The sequence below is a fragment of the Ovis aries genome, chromosome 26 (assembly GCF_016772045.2).
Source record: "Ovis aries strain OAR_USU_Benz2616 breed Rambouillet chromosome 26, ARS-UI_Ramb_v3.0, whole genome shotgun sequence".
Lineage (NCBI taxonomy): Eukaryota > Metazoa > Chordata > Mammalia > Artiodactyla > Bovidae > Ovis > Ovis aries.
This window is the reverse complement of record NC_056079.1, coordinates 35,087,633-35,108,637: the sequence shown is the minus strand read 5'-3', so window position 1 is coordinate 35,108,637 and position 21,005 is coordinate 35,087,633. Positions and strand designations below refer to the sequence as shown.

Sequence of the window (21,005 nt, the reverse complement as noted above, 5' to 3'; positions counted from 1 at the left end):
TAGGCAACCACCCATCTTCTACTGAGGTCTCCTAGGAGAAGGCAATGGCACCTGACTCCAGTACTCTTGCCTGGAAAATCCCATGGATGGAGGAGCCTGGTGGGCTACAGTCCATGGGGTCTCGAAGATTTGGACACTGCTGAGCGACTTCCCTTTCACTTTTCACTTTCATGCATTGGAGAAGGACATGGCAGCCCACTCCAGTGTTCTTGCCTGGAGAATCCCAGGGACGGGGGAGCCTGGTGGGCTGCCGTCTCTGGGGTCGCACAGAGTTGGACACGACTGAAGCGACTTAGCAGCAGCGGTCATTTCAGCAGATACAGCAGGAGAGACATGAGAACAACATTACCTGAGTTCAGACCTGTTGTTACTTTGAGCTCTTTCTGTTGAAGTGTCAGGTTTGTTGTGTATATATTTTCTTGAGAATGTAAAATATGTTACTCTAATTTTTATAAAGAAATACTCTGCCGTTGAAAAGTCTGATGATGATTTAATGTTGTCTTCCTTTAGGAAGAATTCAATTTTTAGAGGTGCAAATATATATTTTTAATTGTTAATTTTAAAGTTCAATAATTTTCCTGGAATGTATTTTAGAAGTGGTTGCTCTAAATTGACATTCAGAGGATGTTCTTTTCATATATGCTTTAATTTCAATTTTAAGAAATGCCAGTGCATTTGCTTTATTTTATTTCACTTTCACTTTCATGGTCTCTTATTATTCATATATTGGATCACCCTTGTCTTTTTTCAGTTCATCACTTGTTATTGAATCCCTTTTATCTCTACTTCTTTAGAATTTTAAATGTTTTCCTTGGTTTTTCCTTCTATTTCTTTCTCTTAGAGAATTATTCATTGTGTTTGTTCATCTTCTGTTTCTTCTAGTTTAGTCTTCATTTCTGAAGCAATGATTTATCCTTTTTATTTCCACTTATTTTTGTGGTTCTTACACCTAATTTTTGAATTTTCTCATTTTGATCTTGTCCTTTCATGCCTTGTATCATTTTCTTAAAGTGGCTTAGTTTGCTTTGAAATCGAAGGTTACTGTTTTGATCTGTTTTGAAAACACTTATTTCTGATATGTTTTCACTTTATGTAAGCATGTTATTTTGCTCCTTTTGAAAATAACTTTTATGGCATATTATTTTTATGTTTTTCTCTTGCTTATTATCATGTATTTGTCTCTTGAACTTTTAGAAGGAAGTGTGTTTCAAGGCTTTCTAACTTAACAGAGCTCTTTTCTTTTTCCATTACTGACATGAGTATGGTGTGTGTGTGTATAGTATTTGAAAATACAAGGGCTTGTTTACTGAATATTTTTGGCTCTTTTTCTCTTCTCCACCTTTGTCTTAACCTCTTTTTTTCTTTGTCTCCATTGTCCATGTTCTTAAATGTTTTTTTACAATTTCTTTTATATTGGAATAAACAATTTACAATGTGGTGTTAGCTTCTGGTATACAGAAAAGTGATTCAGTTATACATCTATTTATTTTCAGTTTTTTCCCATTTAGGTTATTACAGAATATTGAGCAGAGCTCCCTGCCCTATACGGGAGGTCCTTGTTGGTTACCTATTTTCAATCTAGTGTGCATACATCAACCCCAAGATTCTGATTCTGCCTTCAGCATTGTCTCGTCAGTATCGAGTCTGTCCTAGAGAGAATTCTAGTGGGTCATATTGAAGGTTCCAAGGAGCTAGACTGTGCCTGCCTCTTCCGACCTTGCGTAGACCCTGGTACCTTTCTGCTGTTGGGGTGAGGCAAATCCTCCTCATCTCAACTAGTGTCCTCACATGGATTTGCCGTGCTTTCTCACGAGGACTTGCCGGCCGCTGAGGGTCCTCCTGCTCTGAGATCCAGCAATGCTCCATGGCATTACTCTTTTCCTATACAGAGGCTAATACCTGCAAGGCTTCTAGATCTTGATGTTTCTTTTTATCCCATTGCATTTTGAAGTGCATTTGTCACCTAGTTTTGTTAGACTGTGAGTTTTCTCATTTGACTCTTGAGTTCTGCTTTTATTTGAGGATTTAGATAAATATTAAAACTGGTGCCACTGTTGTTAACATCTTCTCAGAATTCTCATTTTATTTTGTGGGTATATAGTTTTTCATTCATCAGCAGATGTTTATTGAATGGCCTATGGCAGTTCCTCTTATAGACACTACAGGTCAAGCTGTGAATAAAACAGAGTTCCTGGCCTCAAGAAGCATACATCACAATGGCAGAAGACAGACGTGAAACATGTATACCAGTAAATAAGTGAGAAGATGTCAGGGATAAGTATATTCATTGAAAAAGATAAATAAGGTAATATACATCCATTCCCCAGTCTATCTGAATATATATGTATATATGAACAATCTGTTAAATTATAATAATGTAATTATTTGTTATGCATGTATATACATAAATATGTGTATGTGTGTGTCTGCTCAGTTGCTTAGTAGTGTCCGGTTCTTTGTGACCTCAAAGACCATAGCCCATCATCCTCCTCCTTGCCATGGGATTCTCCAGGCAAGAATACTGGAGTGGGTTGCCATTTTCTCCTCAGGGGATCTTCTTGACACAGAGATCAAACTTCTGTCTCTTATGTCTCCTGCATTGGCAGGCGGGTTCTTTACCCCTGTGCCATCTGGGAGTCATATATATATATATATATATATATATATATATATATATATATATATATATTTGAGAAGTACTTTCCAAATTGCAAAGTATGTCTCCAAAAGGTTTAGTCTCTAAGTCGTGTCTGACTCTTGGGGTCCCATGGACTGTAGCCCTCCAGGCAACAATACTGGAGTGGATTGCCATTTCATTCTGCAGGGGATCTTCCTGACCCAGGAATCGAACCTGGGTCTCCTGCATTGCAGGCAGATTCTTTACCGACTGAACTATGAGGGAAGCTATGTCTCCATGTATTATATTCCTTTATCCTGACTTTTATCTCATGAATAGACAAACAGGGCAGATTTTATTTCATAAATAACTGGGGAGAAATTTCAGACTCAATAATTTTAAGTGACATCTAGTACATTTAAAGCCAGGACTTGAACTAGCATCTTTTGAATCCAGATATGCTCCTCTTTAATTCAGTATTTTGTGTTTTTCCTTAGGACATCACACAAAACACCTGGATAATACATTTTTAGACCAAAGAATGAGCGTTCTAGTATAAATAGTGAGATATTTGCTAGGTGGTGCTAAGTGTGTGGGCAGACGCCTGAGTGCAGTTGCGAGGGGAGAAAGAGGTCTGTTGGTGGTGGGCTGGCTTGGGGAAGCCCCGGTGAGGGAGATGGCATCTGAGTGACCCTTGCATGTGCAGAGCCTGGGGAAACCCCAGGTGGGAGGAGCTGTGTGAAGAAGGACATCTAGGGAAGTCCTCCCTGTGGTTGTAGAACGAGGGGGGCACATTCATTCAACCATGTAAGCCCCCAGGTGCCAGGCACTGTGCTGGGGCAGAGAAAGAAAGATCGACAGGACTGTCCTCTCCCAGGGAGCCTACTGCTCTCCAACCTGAGACAGAGATGGGATCGGAAGCCCTGAATCTCTGCTCACCTGCAGCATCCGACCAGGGCAGGCAGGCAGCCTAGGAAGGGCAGAGGTGCTGGCAGCTGGGACTTCAGACCATCTCTTAGCAGGTCCTTTGGTGTTCTTGACCTTGAAAAAAATCAGTTTGGTTGGGGCAAAGTAGTAGAAAAGTGTGTGGAGCATTAGCTCCTAGCAGACTTTAAATGTCACGATGAAAAATTTATTTTTAGGTAGTAGTAAAGTAAAGAGCCCTTGAAAGTTTCTGATGAGAATACTTGACCTCAGATGCTGGCGCCTTATCATGGAAACAGCACTGCCTTGACTTCTATGGGTCAAGGATTCAAAAATCAGCGCCCCATCCCCCCACACGCTAAACATCTGACATGCTGGAGAATTTATGTAAACATTCTAGCTTCACTTTCCTGACCTGTGAAAATGGGAGTTTATTCATTTGGTTATTCGCTGACTCCTCCCTTCTTCCTTCCTTCATTCTTTAGTTCAACTAGTATTTAATGATTATTCACTTTGATCTCAAGTTATGCCATGCAACCCTGTACCCACTGGCCTGTGGAGCCCCTGAACTCTTGAAACACAGGTAACCTGAGATGAGTTGTGCTTTAAGTGTAAACTCCAGACTCCAAAGTCTTAGCAGGTAGGAGTATGCTGCTGCTGCTGCTGCGTCTCTTCAGTCGTGTCTGACTCTGTGCGACCCCATAGACGGTAGCCTACCAGGCTCCCCTGTCCCTGGGATTCTCCAGGCAAGAACGCTGGAGTGGGTTGCCATAAGACTATAAAATGCCTGCTTAATAATTTCTATGTTGAATACATGTGGAAAGGAAAATAGTTTGAATACATCAGACTAAATAAAATATATTTAAAAATTAATTTCATAGGTTCTTTTAATATTTTAATAGATCTGTTGAACTTTTAAGTGTGGTGTGTTTGTGGCTTGTACTGTAGACTCCAGGCCAGTGTTTCTGCTCTAGATATGGCCACACGGTCCTGAATAACTTAGTGGCAGGAGACAGATAGGAAATAAGTCGATTTAAATCCCTAAATTATATCATTGTAGAATGTGAACGAAGTGCTATGAAGAGTCTAAAGGAGAGGCATGTGCTGGAGAAGGACTCGGGCTGTGACGGGAGTGCTGGGAGAAAAGAAGAAAAATGTGCAGTGAGAGTCGGGAGAAATAGACCATTTGGGGGCGGGGGGTGAGGGAAAAGGGAAGAAGAGTAAGTCCTAAGCCTGTTTTAGAGTCACGGAAACTAACTGCTGGGAAACATACAAGGCCCCGTGTGTGACTCGGAAGGCACGTGTGTGGAGACCGTGGAGCCTGAGAGCGTGGCTGGCAGAGGTGACTAGGACTGTTCTGGAGGTGAACCTCTCTGCCGTGGATGGCATTCTGATTTTATTTCTTTATTTTTTCAGATAACCAAGCTTTAATAAAGGTGGTACTTGTGACTTGACATACAATTTCCATATTTCTTTATTCTAGTCACTCCATTTGACATACTTTTTAAAGCATGAGACACTCAAAATGTGGAGACAGATGAGATATAATCCATAACAGTGAAAGGTAATCTCAACCATGAACAGGTAAACCCATCAATTATGATAGAAGCAGATTCGAGCTACTATGAAACAAACACATACATGGCATTCCGGTTTTAAAGCCACCTCAACTCTGTCTGATCTTCAGACAGCTTTTCCTTTGGAGGTTTCTAGATTTTCAGAGCTCTCAGCCCTTTCTCTGCCCTGTCTATGTCTCCCACCACCTTTGTGCTCAGTGGCACAGCTATGCAGTGGCGACGCTTTTGTTTGCCACTTCTGTTAGTTAGTGGGGCTTATCTGAGTTATGCGTTGGTCCTCTCTCGGGAGGTCTGGTTCATTTCTCCCTTTTGGGGTCTTTCTTGTAAGTCCTGTTACCATCTGTTTAAACACTTCAGTGGCTGGAAAACCACCCGGTGCCTTCCAAATGCCAAAGGCCCACAGAGAATTCTATACTGTCCAGGGGAGACACCTCCTGTCTCTCTTTCCCTTATTGTCAAGAGGACCACTTTCCCCAATCCTATGGCCGTGGAGGGATGGTTTCCATTCAAGGTTCAGGGTGTGTACCTCTAGTCAACGCTGGGACACGAGGCTCTGGCCAGCTTTCTTGTAGACACTGTCGCTTCCTCTTGGGATATCTGGTCACCTTCCAGTTTCCTAGCCAGCAGACATCCTTCCTGTGTGGGCAGACTCCCATGATAGCATACCATTGCCACTATGTCCATTTCAGTATTGAGTCTGAACTCTACGCCGATTGACCTTTTTCTGAGACAGGGCAAGTAATGTTGGCAAGAGAGCAGGGGAGAGGTAATTTTATGCGGAAAGTAGATGTACACGAAGAAGTGAGGACTGGTTCGTGGATGGCCACTTCATTCATTCAGCAGCTGTTTGGTTCATGTTTGTTGAGTTTTTCCCGTGTAACTAGACCCATGGCAGACTTGGAGACGGGGAAGAAGCATCACGCCTCAAGTTCTTGCCTTCAAGATGTTCTTGGAGTGACAATCCAAATTTTAAAAAAATGCAAATGAAATAATTAAAGAAATATATCTAATCAAAACTTAAGGCACAGATATTCAGGACTGGGAGAGGTCAGCCACAGAGCTGTGGATGAAGTTAACAAGGGTCCTGGATAAAACGGACCGGCATCTGAGTGTAATTTGAGTAGGCTGGGACGACAGAGAACACGACCTAAATGGAATGGGACAGGATGCCTGAGAGAGAACAGTGGGAGAAAAATTGCTCAGGACCTTGCAGTCAATCAGGAAGAATTTTTCTAGGTCTTTTGGTCCAAGTAAAGTAGGAGAGAAGGAGAAGGAACAGTGTTTCCCGCTTACTACCTCTTTTCAGAGTTAGATACAAGACAATAAGCAATGACATACATAACTCTGGAAATAGTTGCATTTGTTGGACATTTCATCTTACCACACGGTATGTGCTGGGAGCTACAGTTATTTCTGGCTCTAGCGGAGAATGTCAGGTGGCTCTCGCCTTTAAGTGTAGCTTAGTAGCAGCTGCAGATAGAGTTCTATTATAGCCGAGAAATGCCTTTAGCTAAAATGGACACTGGTGATCAGAATTCCAAGGACATCAGCTAGTCCTGAGATATATACTCCTATAGGAAGCCCATGCAAAGAAAATACTTTTTATTTATTTTTCCCTTTCTCAGTAGATGTGCCTCCAAGCAAAAGAAGCCCAGAAAAGTTATGCTTCAAATGTTAGTAGTTCTTTGAAATTTTAGAACATTTAAGTGTATCATTTTTTTTCCTCTAACAGTTTTATTAAGATATGATTCATATCCCCTACAGCTCACTGCAGGTGTAGAGGATGGACGTGTAGATGGGGTTGGGGGATGAACGGGAAGATTGTGACTGATACATGTAGACTACTGGGTGTGCCTATGCCACATGTAGCCAGTGGGCACCTGCTGTTCAGCACAGGGAGCTCAGTGTTCTGTGACGATCTAGAAGGAGGGCATGGGGTGGGGGGAGGGAGGCTCAAGAGGGAAGGATATACGCACACTTCTAGCCGATTCACTTTGCAGTCCTGCAGAGACTAGCACCACATTGTAAGGGAATGGTGCAAGTGAGCAAGCAAAGTCGCTTCAGTCGTGTCCAACTCTTTGCGACCCCATGGGTTGTAGCCCACCAGGCTCCTCTGTTCATGGGATTTCCCAGGCAGGAAAATTGAAGTGGGCCGCCATTTCCTTCTTCTCCAGGGGATCTTCCCGACCCAGGGATCCAGGCTGCGTCTCTTGAATCTCCCACATTGGACAGAAGGGTCTTTACTGCTAGCACCACCTGGGAATACACCAATTAGCAAGACAAAATGCACAAGGCACTGGTCTTTGGTGCAGTCACAGAGTTGTGAAACTCTTATCACAATAAACTGTAGAATATCATTCTCACCAAAAAGAGACCCTGTACCTGCTGAGGTGTGTCTGTTTTTCCTCACTCTGTCCCCTCTTTTCCTACTCTTCAGTAATGACTCTGCGACTTCTCTGTTTTTGTAGATTTTCCTACTCTGAAAATTTCATATAAATGGAATCATACAGTATACAGTCTTTTGTAGCTGGCTTTTTTCACTTAGCATAATGTTTTTGAGGTTCACCTGGGTTACAGCACCTATCAGTACCTTGTTCTTTTTCTTGCTGATAATGGGCCATTGTATGGATTATGGCACATTTTATTTACCTGTTCTTCAGGTGATAGGCCTATGGGTTATTTCCACATCTGGGCTGTTACGAAGTAGGCTGTTATGAATTTTTATGTACACATAAAAAGAAAAAATTTCATAAAATTTTCATGTGGACATGTATTTTTCTCTTGAATGAAATATACATTCAATTCCCACTTTTCTTGTGTTGATAGTTACTTTCTGTAAAGTCAACCAGCTCTGAGTTAGCAAATACTGGGCTATAGCTTCTAGAGGAAGTACAGGGTTAAGTTCCTGCAAGCCGCTGGTCCCAAGACTTTGATCAATCATCCATCAATAGGTAACCTCATTTTATGCATTTCTCCTTATATGTGCTTTATTTAATATATATTTCTTACAAATAGTTGACTATATGTAATTCTTTTTATAATAAAATGAGCCGAGAAATGTTTAAATATTTTCCTGACTCTACATAACACGGTACATTTCATTGACTTTTAGCCTTACAATAATGCAGTCCATTGTATTTTTTCCATTGGTGGTTATCTTGTGAATCCACACACTTAGCCACTTTTCCAGCCTTTCCGCAGCTTCATCATGCTCTACAGATATTAATTTACCACTTTCTGGAGTGATCTCACATATGGATCAGTGAATTTTTTCTTCCTTATTCTGGATGTACAATATTGTTGATGGATTAACACCAAACTCATACAGCAAACGTCACTATAACTCATGCGTGAATGAAGCTGGTCTAACACTTGTATTTTCTCTATGAGGCGCTCCCAGCCTTCCTGTGCTTGAGAACACTATCCAGCCCTTCAACATTACCCTTGGGGGTCATTTGAAGCAATGAAATCACCAACAAAGAGCACACACACATGCAACAAAAAGAATGTGAAACTGAATGGGCCATGAAAAGAACACTTGTTTACAGCGTTAGAGGCAAGAAGGCACTGTTGCCTTGTTAAATCTCAGCTGAGAACATGTGTGGCAGGTGACAAATTTTTTGACACTCTGTACGTGCCCATGAATTACCACCAAAGCACCACAAGTTTGAATTTGGGGCTCATAAATAAATATTTGCAAGTAGGTAAGTTTGCAAAGGTAGGCTCTCCCGACTGTCTGAAAGAAGAGTGTTCCTATGAAACCTTTCATATGCTGGAATGGCATAAAGCAAAGAAACGATTAGCTTAGGACACATCTTGCTATTAGAGGCACAAAATAGATTGAGTTAAAGCACAGAAGCTCAGAGGCAGTTCTGAGCTATGGTGGCTTGATGCCGAGATGCTGCGTAATTCCTGGCGAAGGGGCTGCTGCGGGGTGCCTGCCGCTTTTATTTCAGGCCAATGCAAAACAAAAGCTGAATGCTATTTTCATTTTCCAGATAGTCCCCTTAAAAGCCAAAATCCCCTTGGGATTTCTTTCAGTTAGTGAAGCAGGTGCTAATGGAGGTCTTTCGTAAAACCAAACTTCTAAAACCTTGGGGATACTGGTACACACCTGTAAACAAGGAAGACTGCATTTGGCACTGGAAATGCTGGATCATTTGGTAACTCCATGTTTCACCTTTTAAGGAACTGTCAGGTGGTTTTCCAGTGTTGCTGATGCCATTTTACATTCTCACCAGAAGTGGAGGGGGGTTCCTGGTTCTCCACATCTTTGCTAATGCCTTTTATCACCCATCTTTTTTATACTAACCATTCTGCAGTCCATGGGGTCACAGAGTCGGATACGACTGAGTGACTGAACTGAACTGATTCTAGTGGTTTCTGAAGTGGTATCTCATTGTGGTTTATTTGCATTTTCCTGATAGTAATGTCAAGCACTTTTTAATGTTTTTATTCGCCATTTCTTCATAGAAATGTTTATTCAGACCCTTTACTTAACTCTACTTATTTTAATATGATGTAACTGAGATACAGCATTGTATTAGTTTAAAGTATACGGCATAATGACTTAAGTTACAAAATTTGTATGTATCTATGTATATGTATGTATGTATGTGTGTGTATGTATGTATGTATGTATGACTTACATACATCCTGAATTACCGCAATAATTTAGGTGTACATACATTGTCTCATACAGATACAAAATTAAACTAGAAAAAATACTTTTGCTATGATAAAACTCTGAGGATTTCATCTTGTAAGAGCTTTTGTATATATCATATACCAGTGCTAATGAGTCTTGTTATGATACGTTATAGCCGTAGAACTTATTTATCTTATCACTGGAAGTTTGTACCTTTTGATCTCCTTCGTCACCATGCAATATCACATTATTGTTAGGTTTCCTCACCATACATTTCATCCTATGACCCATTTATTTTGTAACTGGAAGCGTGTACCTCTTAATTTCCTTCACCTAATTCACCCATCCCCCTACCTGCCTTCTCTCTGGCAACCACCTGTTTGTACTTTTGACTGTTTCTTTTTTGTTATGTTTGTTCATTTGTCTTGTTTTTTAGATTCCACCTGTAAGTGAAATAATACAGTATTTGTTTTTCCCTGTCTGACTAATTTCATGTAGCATACCTTCTAGGTCTATCCATGTTGTCACAGATGGCAAAATTTCATTCCTTTTTATGATTACCGTCCATTCATCTGTTAATGCACACTTTGGTAGCTTCCATATCTTGGCTATTGTAAATAATCCTGCATTGAACATAGGGCTGCAAATATCATTTCAAATTACTGTTTTTGTTTTCTTTGGAAGCCCAGAAATGGAATTGCTGGCTCGTATAGTAGGTTTGGTTTTAACTTTTAGGAACCTCGGTACACTTGTTCACAGTCTTTACACTCCACTCCACCGCTTTACACTCCCAACAGTGGGGCACAAGGTCCCCTTTTCTCTCCGTTCTAGCTGATACTTGTTATTTATTGTCTTTTTGAAAGTAGCTATTCCGACAGGTGTGGGGTTTTGGCTCCTTGTGGTTTTGATTTGCATTTCCCTGATGACTAGCGATGTTCAGCAACTTTTCACATGTTTGTTGTCCATTTGTTTGTCTTCTTTGGGGAAAAAATGTCTCTTCAACTCCTGTGCTCACTATTTAATCAGATTTTTATTGTGAGTTGTATGACTTCTTTATATATTTTGCATATTAACCTCTTTGATTTGCAAATATCTTCTCTTGTTTGGTAGGTTGTCTTTTTGTTTTGTTGATGGTTTCCTTTTCTATGAGGAAGTATTTTGTGTGATAATAGTCCCATGTGTGTCTTTTTGTTTTCCTTACCTGAGAATACATATTGAAAAAGATAATTCTCAGACTGATGTCAAGGAGTGTACTGCCCATGTCTTTTCCTAAGAGTCACTGCAGCTTCCTTGAGGATGCTGTTTGCCAGATATATCTTTTCATCCTTTTAGTTTCATTCATATGTATCATTGACTCCAAAGTGTGTGTCCTCCAGACAACATATTGATCTGCCAAATTTTCTCTTTATCCAGTCTTATCCTCTCTATTTTGATTAGACAAAACTTTCATGCTGCTCCCCAGGCGGCGCAGTGGTAAAGAATCCTCTTGCCAATGTGGGAGACGTGGGTTCGATCTCTGGATCAGGAAGATGTCCTGGAGTAGAAACTGGTGGCCCTCTCTAGTGTTCTTGCCTGGAAAATTCCATGGACAGAGGCGCTTGGTGGGCTACAGTCCATTAGGTCACAAAGAGTCAGACTCGGCTGAATGCCTGGGTGGCAGCAAGGCTTTCACGTTGTTGCTAAATAGTTGGAGTTATGTCTACTATTTTGGTTTTAATTTCTGTATGAATTATGTTCTTTTCTTCTTTTGTTTCTCTTATATCACCTTCTTTTGCATTCACAGAATATTTTGTACTGGGCTTCCCTGGTGGCTCAGATACTAAAGAATCTGCCTGTAGTACAGGAGGCCCTTTGCATTAAGAGAATTTTTGTATTACACCACTCTAATTCCTTAAGTGATTTTTCATCATATTATTTTGAATTATTTATTTAGTGATTGTTCTAGGGTTTACATATACATCCTAACTTCTCTGAATTTGCTTGATTTATACTGACTTAATTTTAACCAGATATAGGAATATTACTCCTGTGTAGCTGTCTTCTCCCTATTTTTCATGCTTCTATTATTATAGGTATTCTGCCTAGGCATGTCATAAATCCAATGATACACTGTTATAATTGCCGTTTTATGCAATTTTATAAGGAAGCTAGAAATGAAAGGAAGACAGTATGTATTTTAGTGTTTGCTGTAATAACCTTTTTATTTATTCTCTATGGTTCTTAACATTAACTCCTATGGATTTGAGTTGCAACCTTATGATATAGATTTGGTCCCACCTACCTCTTTTGTACTATTATTATCCTCTACATTATATTTCTATGTATTATTGACCCGACTATACAAATACATGCATGTGACTATATATTTTTTAAATTTGCTAAGAGAAAAAAGGAGATGCATGCATTTATGTTGTCTTTTATAATTATATAATTACCTTCACTGGTGCTCTTTGTTTATTATTTCTTTTTGTGAAATTCAAATTATTGTCTCATGTGTTTTGCTTTCAGCTAGAACTTTCTTCAGTATTCCCTGTAGTGTGAATCTGCTAGCAACAAATTCAGTTTTAAAAAAACAGAGTGAAGTAAGCCAGAAAGAAAAACTCCCATACAGTATAGTAGCGCATATATATGGAATTTAGAGAGATGGTAACGATAACCCTGTATGTGAGGCAGCAAAAGAGACTCAGATGTATAGAATAGTCTTTTGGACTCTGTGGGAGAGGGCAAGGGTGGGATGATTTGGGAGAATGGCATTGAAACATGTATAATATCATATAAATGAATCGCCAGTCCAGGTTCTATGCAGGATACAGAATGCTTGGGGCTGGTGCACTGGGATGACCCAGAGGGATGGTACGGGGAGGGAGGAGGGAGGGGGGTTCAGGACGGGGAACACGTGTGCACCTGTGGTGGATTCATGTTGATGCATGTCAAAACCAATACAATATTCTAAAGTAATTAATCTCCAATTAAAATAAATAAATTTATATTAAAAAAATTTAAAAATCTCTGGATGCCTTTATTTCACCTCAAATTTTAAAAGGATGTTTTGCTGGACATAAGATTCTTGGTCGATAGATTTTTCTTTCTTCAGCCTTCTGAGTATGTCATCACATCGTCTTCTGACCTTCATTGTTTCTGATGAGAAATCAACTGTTTATCTTATTGTGGTTGCCTTGTCCGTGGTGGCTGTGTTTCTTTGTTGCTTCAAAACTCTGTCTGTTTTTGGCTTCCAGTGTTTTGTACTATGATGTGTTGTGATGCAGAGATCATTTGCTGCTTATCCTACTTGAGTTTTGTTAAACTTCTTGGAAGTGTATGAGAATATTTTTCTTCAAATTTGGGAAGTTTTCGGTCAATATTTTTTTTAATATGTTTTTCTGCTCCATTCTCTTTCTATTCTCCTTCTGGTATTATAATTTAATGCATATGTTGGTGTGATTAATAGTGTTCTACATTTCTCTGAGACAGTCTTCAGTTTTTTTTTTTATTATTCTTGTTTTCGTTTCTTTTCTGAATTGCATAATCTCTACTTTTTTTTCTGTCTTTAAGACCAGTGATTTTTTTCTTATGTAAGCTCAAAGCTACTGGTGAGTCTCTCTAATGAAGTTTTAATTTCAGTCACTGTACTTTTTAACTCCAGAATATCCATTTTCTTTCTCATTATTTCTATTTATTTAGTGATATTCTCTATTTTACTGCATATTGGCATCATACATTCCATTATTTAAACATGATTCCCTTTAATTCTCTGAACACATCAGTAATTGAAATCTTTGGTGTTGCTTTGAAGTCTTTGCCAGATAAACTTACTATCTGGACCGTCTTTTGGTTGTCTTTTTTTCCCTTGTATATGTGTTACATTTTTCTTTTTTTTTGCCTACTTTATAATTTTTATTGTTGTTGGAAATTGGATATTTTAGGTAATGTAGCAATGTTGGAAACTAATTCTCCCACTCTCTTGAACTTGTTTTTGTTGTAGATTGCTTATTTATTTGTCCAGTGTCTTTACTAGATTATTTTAATTATATCCTTTTCCCCAACTATACATAGTTGCAGATTCCTCAGAGGGACATCCTCAGGAGAGTGCACAGTCATTGTGGGCTGACAGTGGGTTTTGCAGGACTCCAGTGAGCTGTCTCTTTCCCTGGTCTCCTCTGTTAAGCTGTCTCCCTCTGCTGGAATCATACCTAGCTCTTAAGCTCTGCTTGTTGCTGGATGATTGCTCTGTTGTTTCTACCAATACTCTAAGATATAAATGCCAATTTGATTGAATTTAGTCCCTTTTGTATCATCAGTTTTTAAGGCAAGTCTTTGCAGTTTGTTCTGATGATGATAAGGCACGCCTTAGCTGTCTCTTTCTCTGGTTCTCTCTGGTAAACTAGCTTGTTGCTCTGATGGAGCCATTGGATTTTTCTTAATTGCTTACCACCAAAACTGCCATTGTGCTTGAGAGCATCCTTATGCTTAAACTTTCCCACACTCTATTTCAAACACGGTCTGTTCCTCTGGGGAGAGCTTAGCAGCTCCCTGTTCTTATTTCCCCTCTGTTCTCATGGAAAAATCTCTGAGCCACTGCTTTTCTCAGAGTGACTGCTCTGCTTCATTATCTGGGCAGAGGTGACAGCCTCTGGTCTTCTTAGCTTGTTTCCCAGGCACAGAACCTTTGTCCTACAAGCAAACTGGGGCACATCTTATCACGGTTCCAATATTCTGGGCCAGCTGTGTGGGGGATGGAGCTTCTGTCTTATGAATAAGACTGAAGGGAGAGAGTACCTAGTTTCTGGGTTGCTTTGCTGGGAATTTAGTTTCTGCATCTTGGAGCTGAAGGGGATGTGGTTCAGGTTAGTGGCCTGCTCTTCCTGATATCTCCTAACTGGGAGCTGATGGGAAGGGGAGTCCAAATTTCTGGACCACACACAGTGGAGTGGAGCTGCCATCATGCTGAGCTGGGCGGTCCAGAGGGAGAGAAAAGGTCATCTCTGTAGTGCCATGGAACTCTCACTGTTCTTACTGAGAGTTAGTATGTTTTCCTGAAAAAGATTTTAACGTGGTATTTACTTTTAGGATAATTTTCAAAGACTTTGAATAGTTTTTTAAACAAATAACGTGCACCATTTATAGCTGTTTTGCTGGGGAACAACATTGCAGAATTCCTCACTCTGACATTCTGAAATAAAAGTCTTTCTCTTAGGCTTTTTACATTTACCTGAAGAAGAATGAAGATGGTTATTTGAATGGAGTGGAAAAAAAAGCTTATGATAAAATAAAATGGAATTTCAAAACTAGATTTTTGGCTGAGTCAGTCAGGGTTTTTCATGAGGTTGGAATTCTTCAGAAAACTTCTTAACTTTGTGAAATGCTTTGAATAAGCGGTCTTAGGATGCTCCACAAGCTTTTTTTTCTTTCAGTGATGTGGACACTGCATTGAAAAAGTCTGACCAAATATTTGCCTTCTGATTGAAACCCATATTTTATAAAGACAATCTTGGATTCCCCTTCATTTACTTGGTAGCTTAGGACCATTCTCAATTTGTTAAGTCAGAAACTTTAAATGTGATCTCTGACATCAGTTCATCAACCCTTATGGAATTTCTCCCCTGAGCTTAGAACAGCAGGGCTTTTGGGACAGTGAGAGACTCCAGTAACAATGATGTGATCTGTAGTTGCAAGCAGCCTTTGATCTGGAATTTAGATAGCCAGGAATACACAACTAAATTCTGGCACATTCTAGGACCTTGGTTAATATTGAGATTCTCTCTGGATAGTTGCGTCTCCACTGGGGTCATTCGAGGAATCAGAGTTGGTGACATTGTGTAAGTTACATTGACCTCCCTTAGCAAAATATCCCATAAAAGATGCCTTATGGGCCTCAAAAAGCTGCCTGACTTCTCAAGGCATAACAGCCCTTGTATGGTCAGACACCTAACCTTTCTTGGTCCCTCTTCTGTAATGATGGCATAACCGCCTTCCATGATATCTTCTTGCATAACCGTTGGTTCTCTGCTTGTCTTATTCTTTGATTCTTGTCTATGATGGTGTGAATGAGATTGAGCAGAAATCCAAGAGTCTCATGAGATTGATACAGCAGAGCAGAAATCTAAGAATGCATATTAAAACCATGATGAAATGACCATACCTTTTGGAAAATGTTCCCTAGTTGAACCCTCAAGTTAGTTTACAAATTGTTGAAAACTCTGGTTCTCTTCCTGGCTGACCATAGACCCCCTTGTGTTACCTGTCTTCCTGTTTTGTCTTTTTATGGCATGCAATTTACTAATCCCACAAACCAACCCTCAACTCCTGTGTTCATTCAATAAACACCTGCAGGTCCTACTGTGTGGCAAGCTTTGTACTAGGAGCTGAGGCCCCAGGATTAATGAAAAATTTTCCTTAACTTTAACTATTATTTCCTTGTTCCTCTTGAGGGGAACAAATATGAAAAAAGTACATGTCAGAATTCAGCATTCTCTTATAAAAAAGGCATATACAGGACACATGGAAGACCCCAAGGCCACTGTCAGCTTCTTCAGGATGGGAAATAGAAGAAGCTTCATCTCAAGAAAGTGATGGTTAAACTGAGCCACAAAAAAGGTTTTGGATAGACCAGATTAGATAAGCAATGATGAGGAAGGATGTACCAGGCAGGAGAAGGCTGGAAGATGAAAATCCATACAAATAGGCTCATTTGCATGACTGGTCTTTTAACCTTACCTAATTGGGAGAGCATGGTTCCAACAGGAGACTGTATTTCTTTGATTATATTGTTTTTCTTTCATTTTTTGCCTGCTTTCTCCAGTTCCCCTGGTCTCAACCTCTTTAATAACAGAGAGTGGAGTTTTATTCTTCTAGCACAGCATCGCACATATTTAGGGGGTCCTTAAAAATGTGTTGAATGAATGAATACCATAAACCCACTAGTCATTATCCAGTTTAAGGGCTGTTCTTTGCCTTGGAAACTCGGTCTGAATACACTTCATACAATGATGGCAGCCCCTTTCTGTAGAGATGTCTCCACCTTAGAGCTCCAGGGAGACAGGGACTAGTTCCTGAGCCCAGGTTCAGCTGGTGGTTTTGCTAGAAGTGGCATAAGGGATGCACAGATTCTAAATAGGTGTGGATTGTGAGTTAAGCTTTAGCTTATGATCTTGTGCTTTTAAGAAAAATGAGATGCTTGAGCCCATATTATGCATAAGTAGGTGAAAATGGGCAATCCAAGCAACCACTCTCGCCTTGACAACCTTCCCCTTTTGTCCCTTTAAACATCAGACCAATATTCCCTGACAGAGCGGAAAAGTGTCAGTTAGGGCTCAGTCCTCCCGAGCTGTCCACTGTTCCCTCACTGGGCTCGACCCCTTCAGCAACTCCCTGATCTGTGCTTCCTGGTCTTCTTGGCTCTGCCCCATCGTGGGTCTGGGGCATGTCCTGGGCCTGGTTAGACACACAGATGCCAGGAAACCAAGTCTCCCCTTTCTTGCCTGGTTCAGTCAGCTCCACAGCAGACCACACAAAGGGGTTCAAGTGTCTATGACTTCTTTTTGTTTTTAAAAGCTTTTTATTTTTTCATTTTTAATTTTTTTTAAATTAAAAAAAATTTGGGCCACCCCTTATGACATGCAGATTCTTAGTTCCCCGACCAGGGAATCGAACCTATGCTCCCTACAGTGGAAGTGTGGAGTCCTAACCGCTGGACCTCTAGGGAAGTTCCTCTTTCAATTTTTACTGATGAGGAAACTCAAAGCACCTCAGCTTGAAGTGCTCAGCAAAGATACACTTGGTGGGTCCAGCCTCAGTACCTACCCAGGTGTCCTGAGGTTTGTGCCTCGCTATGAGAGACCCCTTTTGGGAGGCCCAGCCTCTGTCCGTAAAATCCATCTCCTTTCATGGACTCCCCACCCTAACCTCTAGCAGTACATTTCCTTAAATCTCACTTTTAAAATGTGATAAGGGTCTTGGGTAGATTCTAAGATTTAATATATGCTACCATTCCCGGGGGGCTCAGTGGTAAAGAATCTGCCTGCCAATGCAGGAGATGTGGATTCAGTCTCTGGGTCGAGAAGATCCCCTGGAGAAGGAAATGGCAACCCACTCCAGTACTCTTGCCTGGGAAATCTCATGGACAGAGGAGCCTGGCGAGCTACAGGCCATGGAGTCTCAAAGAGTTGTACGTGACTGAGCACGCTCGCAAGGTCAAGCTAATAACTGGCTATAGGTAGGATTCCAAATCTCAGAAACTTTTATGGAGTCTCTCCCTTCCCCCACCCCTGAACTGCATGCCAGCCTCCTAGAACACACAGACACACACACAGACACACACACGCCCCAAGACTGAGTGCAAATTATCAGTGCTATTACCAACAGATGCCTTAAGAAGGAAAGTGTTAGTTTTCTAACTGCCACAAAATATGCAAGGCAATGCTCTCCATCACTCTGGACACCTTATTGTTGTGCAGAAAAATACAGAATTCCCTTTCTCTGTCCCACCCCCACCTTCATCCTTGTCCCCATGCCATTTTAAATTGCATTCTTTGGAGTCTGCCAGGAAAGGGGCTTTTGTGAGGCCAGATACTCACCCATGGCTGCTCTTTTAACAAAGAGATGCTTTGCTCCTACCATTCCATTAAGGAATAGATTAACTCCTTATCTGAGAGTCCTCTTTACCCTCAATTTCTAACTAGGCGGGAGGGGAGCCCGTGAATTAATCTTCCCCTCGCAGAATATAGGTAATTGATGACCTGTGGGCACAATCGCCAGGTCACATGGTCTGACAAAGGATTTATTTTTTCCCAAATCATTATTCATTTTCATGAAGTCTAACAGAGGAATAAAAATCAAGCTGGATTTAAGTATTTTGCGCAGCAGTTAATGAATCACCTGTCTTGAAGAAAAGGAAAATGATGCAAACTCTCCCGGAAAATTCAGCCAGCATGGTCACCGTAGCTTTATGATAGACTCAAGTTTTTTATGATAAATATTGGATTCCTTAAAGAAATCTTTAAAAAAAATCTTGAACATGGGGCCACGTATCCTGGTGAGGCTAAAGTGTGTCAAAGCAGAGCTGAATGCCAAATGATAATTTCTGCTAAATAATTCAGGCCCTGTGAACTCTGGTGTTTTACTTACTTTGATGCATAATACAGATGCAACGAGAGAACCTTTTCCTCCTGGTACCAGATCCACTGGGTTCTCACCCGCTGTGGGCCTTAATTTTCTGCAGGTAGCTCATATTCTCCCATTTGTGCGGTGTTCCTAGAGCCTGGCAGTAGTGCTCCCTATTAAATAGAGGTTGAAGTTGGTCACTGAGAAAGTTTTGGTGATGTTTATCATGTAGGAAATAATAGATTGCAGAGCAAGGACAAAAGAGACATTTCAAGAAAAAGGAAGAGGCTACTTCTTTCCAAGGGTGAGAATTTACTTATGGTCAAAAAAAAAAAAAAAAAAAAAACCAACAAGAAACAGAGAGTAGACTAGTAAACTCTTGCTTAACTGAACAACTATTGCATCAGCTTTAAGATGCCTTTTGAAAAATGATGAACAGTGAAGTGACGGTGCAGAGATGCTATTTATAAGGAAAAATTCTTGAGCTCATCTGATTGATGACCACAAAGTTTTCAATGATATAGAACATAAAGCCATTGACTAAAATTGTGTCAAATGAGGAGATAGTTTGATGAACATGGAGAAAGTATAGATAAGCACTGTGTTCAGTTCAGTTCAGTTCAGTCGCTCAGTCGTGTCCGACTCTTTGCGACCCCATGAATCGCAGCATGCCAGGCCTCCCTGTCCACCACCAACTCCCGGAGTTCACTCAGACTCACGTCCATCGAATCAGTGATGCCATCCAGCCATCTCATCCTCTGTCGTCCCCTTCTCCTCCTGCCCCCAATCCCTCCCAGCATCAGAGTCTTTTCCAATGACTCAACTCTTCATATGAGATGGCAAAAGTACTGGAGTTGCAGCTTTAGCATCATTCCTTCTAAAGAAATCCCAGGGTTGATCTCCTTCAGAATGGACTGGTTGGATCTCCTTGCAGTCCAAGGGACAAGAGTCTTCTCTAACACCACAGTCCAAAAGCATCAATTCTTCGGTGCTCAGCCTTCTTCACAGTCCAACTCTCACATCCATACATGACCACAGGAAAAACCATAGCCTTGACTAGATGGACCGTAGAATGGATCAAAAACTAGCCAATAATTAACTAAGAATATAATTGGTTCTCAGAGAAGGAAATGGCACCCCACTCCAGTACTTTTGCCTGGGAAATTCCATGTGTGGAGGAGCCTGGTAGGCTACAGTCCATGGGGTCACAAAGAGTCGGACAGTACTGAGTGACTTAATGTTCTTTCTTTTTATAGTTCCTTTTGGAGAAGGAAATGGCAACCCACTTTGATGTTCTTTCCCAGAGAATCTCATGGACAGAGGGGTCTGATGGGCTACAGTCTATGGGGTTGCAAAGAGTCGGACACCACTAAGCGACTAACACACACACACACACACACACACACACACACACACACATAATCGGTTCTAGTCGGATAACATTAATGATCAGGCCAAAATTAAAATGATAATAGTAGAACCTACTATGTGTTGATTACTATTTCCAGGCATTGGATTAACTCCTGTTATATGGATTGACTATTTCAATCTTTTCAACAATATTAACTAACTTGCTCAATGAATATTAACTAATTTTGTTGATAGTTAATATTAACAATACTAAGTATAAAACCCTCATTTTATAATGGAGTTACATGACATAGCCTGGGTAAAACAAGTTTTCATCTACAAATCCCACATGGAATAATACTCAATGCAGTGCTTTTTAAAAAAAGAAAAAAGACAAGAAAAAGACTAATGGTGAGTTTCATGGTGAGTGGAACAAAGACACTGGAAGCCTTGGGGTGCTCTAATATTCTCTCAATCTCTCTCTCTCTCTCAGGGAAATGATGCTGATCTGGTGGATAAGAACAAATGCTGTACCCTCTGTAACATGTCCTTCACCTCTGCGGTGGTGGCTGACTCACATTATCAAGGCAAAATCCACGCCAAAAGGTTAAAGCTGTTGCTAGGAGAAAAAACCCCGTTAAAGACCACAGGTAGGTGTCTGGATGGTGGTGGTGGGCAGACCCTGACCTCCAGTGCCTGGCCCGTGCATCAGGCTGCCTCTTCAGGGGTGGCTGCCAGATCAGAGTGCATGCCCTTCAAACCTAAAGGGATGGGCAGGTCGCCCAGTGGA

The 21,005-nt window shown here is 40.7% G+C and overlaps 1 protein-coding gene across 2 annotated transcripts in view; it reads left to right on the top strand.

Moving 5' to 3' along the window:
- Positions 1-21,005, top strand: part of ZMAT4 (zinc finger matrin-type 4) — a 373,991-nt gene that overhangs the window by 193,353 nt on the left and 159,633 nt on the right. For both annotated transcript variants that reach the window (XM_027962641.2, XM_027962639.3), the window contains exon 4: positions 20,709-20,865. In XM_027962641.2, the coding sequence (XP_027818442.1) occupies positions 20,709-20,865 (157 nt within the window). The remainder of the gene's footprint in view (positions 1-20,708; positions 20,866-21,005) is intronic.